Here is a 2148-nt window from a genome sequence, read left to right on the forward strand (position 1 = left end):
CTGTGGCTTTGGATTCTTCTGGCAATTCGTGCTTTCCAGCTTTTCATGGCCATGGCTATATGTCTAACCATAAACCCATAACCTCATTCAGTGGGAAAGTTTAAGAATTGGCTAAAAGGGCTTCATGCCCTTCCCTTTTGGCTTTCTGGGTTAGAAAGTTTTGTGGGTACAGACTGATTCAGAGAGAAAGTGAGAGAGAAAGAGAGAGAGAGATGTGGAGGATGGAAGGCTGGTAGTGCTGTTCATCAGCATCTGTGTTCTGGGTTTAATCCCCATTGCCATCAATGGCGACACGGATCCAAGTGATGGTTAGTATCTTCAGTGGCTTTACTCGCTAGTTCACTCCTTTCATGAGTTCCTGAGTTCCTTGTAACTCGATGTATCATTGCTTGCGGTGAAATTTGTCACTAGTGATTCTTCTTTAACTCTTCCATTTTGCCTGCTTTTCTTGGTTGTCATGAGTTTCGGTTTCTGAGTCAGTCACTACTGATTCTAGCTGATCTGTTGAGTGTCACACCTTACTTCTATCATCACACTCACTGTTTGGACGGTCGTTATTCATTTAGATTGCTGGCTTTCAAAGCGTTCGGTGGCCTCTTGCTCTCCATGCAAATGATTTCAACAATTAAAGGGATTATATTATCTTTAAATTGTATGCTCTGCGTGTTATATCATAATGTCAAGTCATGTTTCTTTGGATTCTTCACTAACATCCCTTTCATTAGAAAAACTCATTCAGTGCATAACGTAAATCTATATCTAAGTTTTTGGTAACGTAATTTCCTGCTAAAGTGTGCTTACTTTTCTGTGCCTATTCAGTGAAGTTGAATTGTAGTTGCCTCGCCTGATGAGTGGGCCTCGAAATGTTGTACTAATCCGTAGGTGAAAAACAATTTCTAGGCGTTGGGTGTTACGACACAAGAACTAATTCATTCTTCAATCTTCGTGCTTGTTATCATCCGTGCGCCATGGCCTGTAGCTGCCTTTCATCTTATAGGAGTTATTATCCAGTGAACTCAATATTTCGGTGCTTCTTGTTTCGCGTTCGAATTGATGATATGTTGACAAATGCTTAAAAAAATAATAAAGGAAAAACAGAGATCTATAAGAAAGATTCGCACCCAAAGTCTAATACTTCTGAGTTCTATGTTTTCCCCAGAGGGACCAATACAGAATAATCTTCGATTTTGTGAAAATTTTCTCATTTCTAACTCAGAATTTGGCATTCATTAGCTCATTCATGCTTATTAATATTTGCTGGATGATGTATCATATTAGGTTTATTTTGTTTAGAGTGAAGTAGACACGGGGGACAAATAAGCACCAACATTAAAAATCTAGGGTTTGAATTCTCTTGTACATATTTTAGGTTTGCTAACTTGGTGTATCTGAATGTCTGATGCAGCTGCTGCTCTAAGGGTAATGTTTGGCAGCATGAATTCACCATCCCAGCTAGGTTGGCCTGCAAGTGGTGATGATGCATGTGGACAGCACTGGAAGGGCATTAGTTGCTCAGGCAACCGAGTCACAGAGATGTAAAGTTTCACTCTCTCATTGCCTTCACATCACATGACAACTTTTTGTTCACACTGATTTTTTTTATGATTAGTCTTTGTTACTTCTTATCAGCAAGTTACCTGGCCTTGGACTAACGGGAACACTAGGCTACCAGTTACAAACCTTGACATCTGTGATCAACCTGTAAGAATAATGGTCTCGTGTATCTAGTGTTCAATTGTTGATGCAATGTTATGCTGCTCGTGACCATCTAATTTTACAGGGACATGAGTAATAATAATCTTGGAGGCACATACCATATCAACTTCCTCCAAATGTGCAGCGATTGTATGTTTCTATATGCAAGTGGTTACTACTATCTTTTATTTCCATTCTGATAATGTGACTTTAACATCATATTTCTTCACTTCCAGAAACCTTGCTAACAACAACTTCACTGGGGAAGTAGCTTATTCTATTTCTGATATGACTTCTCTTACATACCTGTATGTGTTTTCTCAATTTATCATGATGTTTCCTTCTTATTGATCCCTTTTGCCAGCAACTGATTTTCTTAAATTTTTTCCCGGAAAATGTAGAAATCTTGGTCACAATCAACTCCAGGGCGCACTGAGTGTCAACTTTCAAAAG

The 2148-nt window shown here is 39.0% G+C and overlaps 1 protein-coding gene across 1 annotated transcript; it reads left to right on the forward strand.

Moving 5' to 3' along the window:
* LOC114751816 (protein STRUBBELIG-RECEPTOR FAMILY 7) lies at window positions 1-1806 on the forward strand (the record flags this gene model as incomplete). The annotated part of the gene is given in 4 exon segments (XM_028940501.1): window positions 1-308; window positions 1406-1535; window positions 1630-1701; window positions 1781-1806. Coding segments are annotated over 3 exon segments (211 nt in total), but the record flags the coding sequence as incomplete, so codon positions are not given.
* Between the last annotated feature and the right edge of the window lie 342 nt (window positions 1807-2148).

The sequence above is a fragment of the Neltuma alba genome, unplaced genomic scaffold (assembly GCF_004799145.2).
Source record: "Neltuma alba isolate B1F8T4 unplaced genomic scaffold, ASM479914v2 tig00007116_pilon, whole genome shotgun sequence".
In the NCBI taxonomy this organism is placed as follows: domain Eukaryota; kingdom Viridiplantae; phylum Streptophyta; class Magnoliopsida; order Fabales; family Fabaceae; genus Neltuma; species Neltuma alba.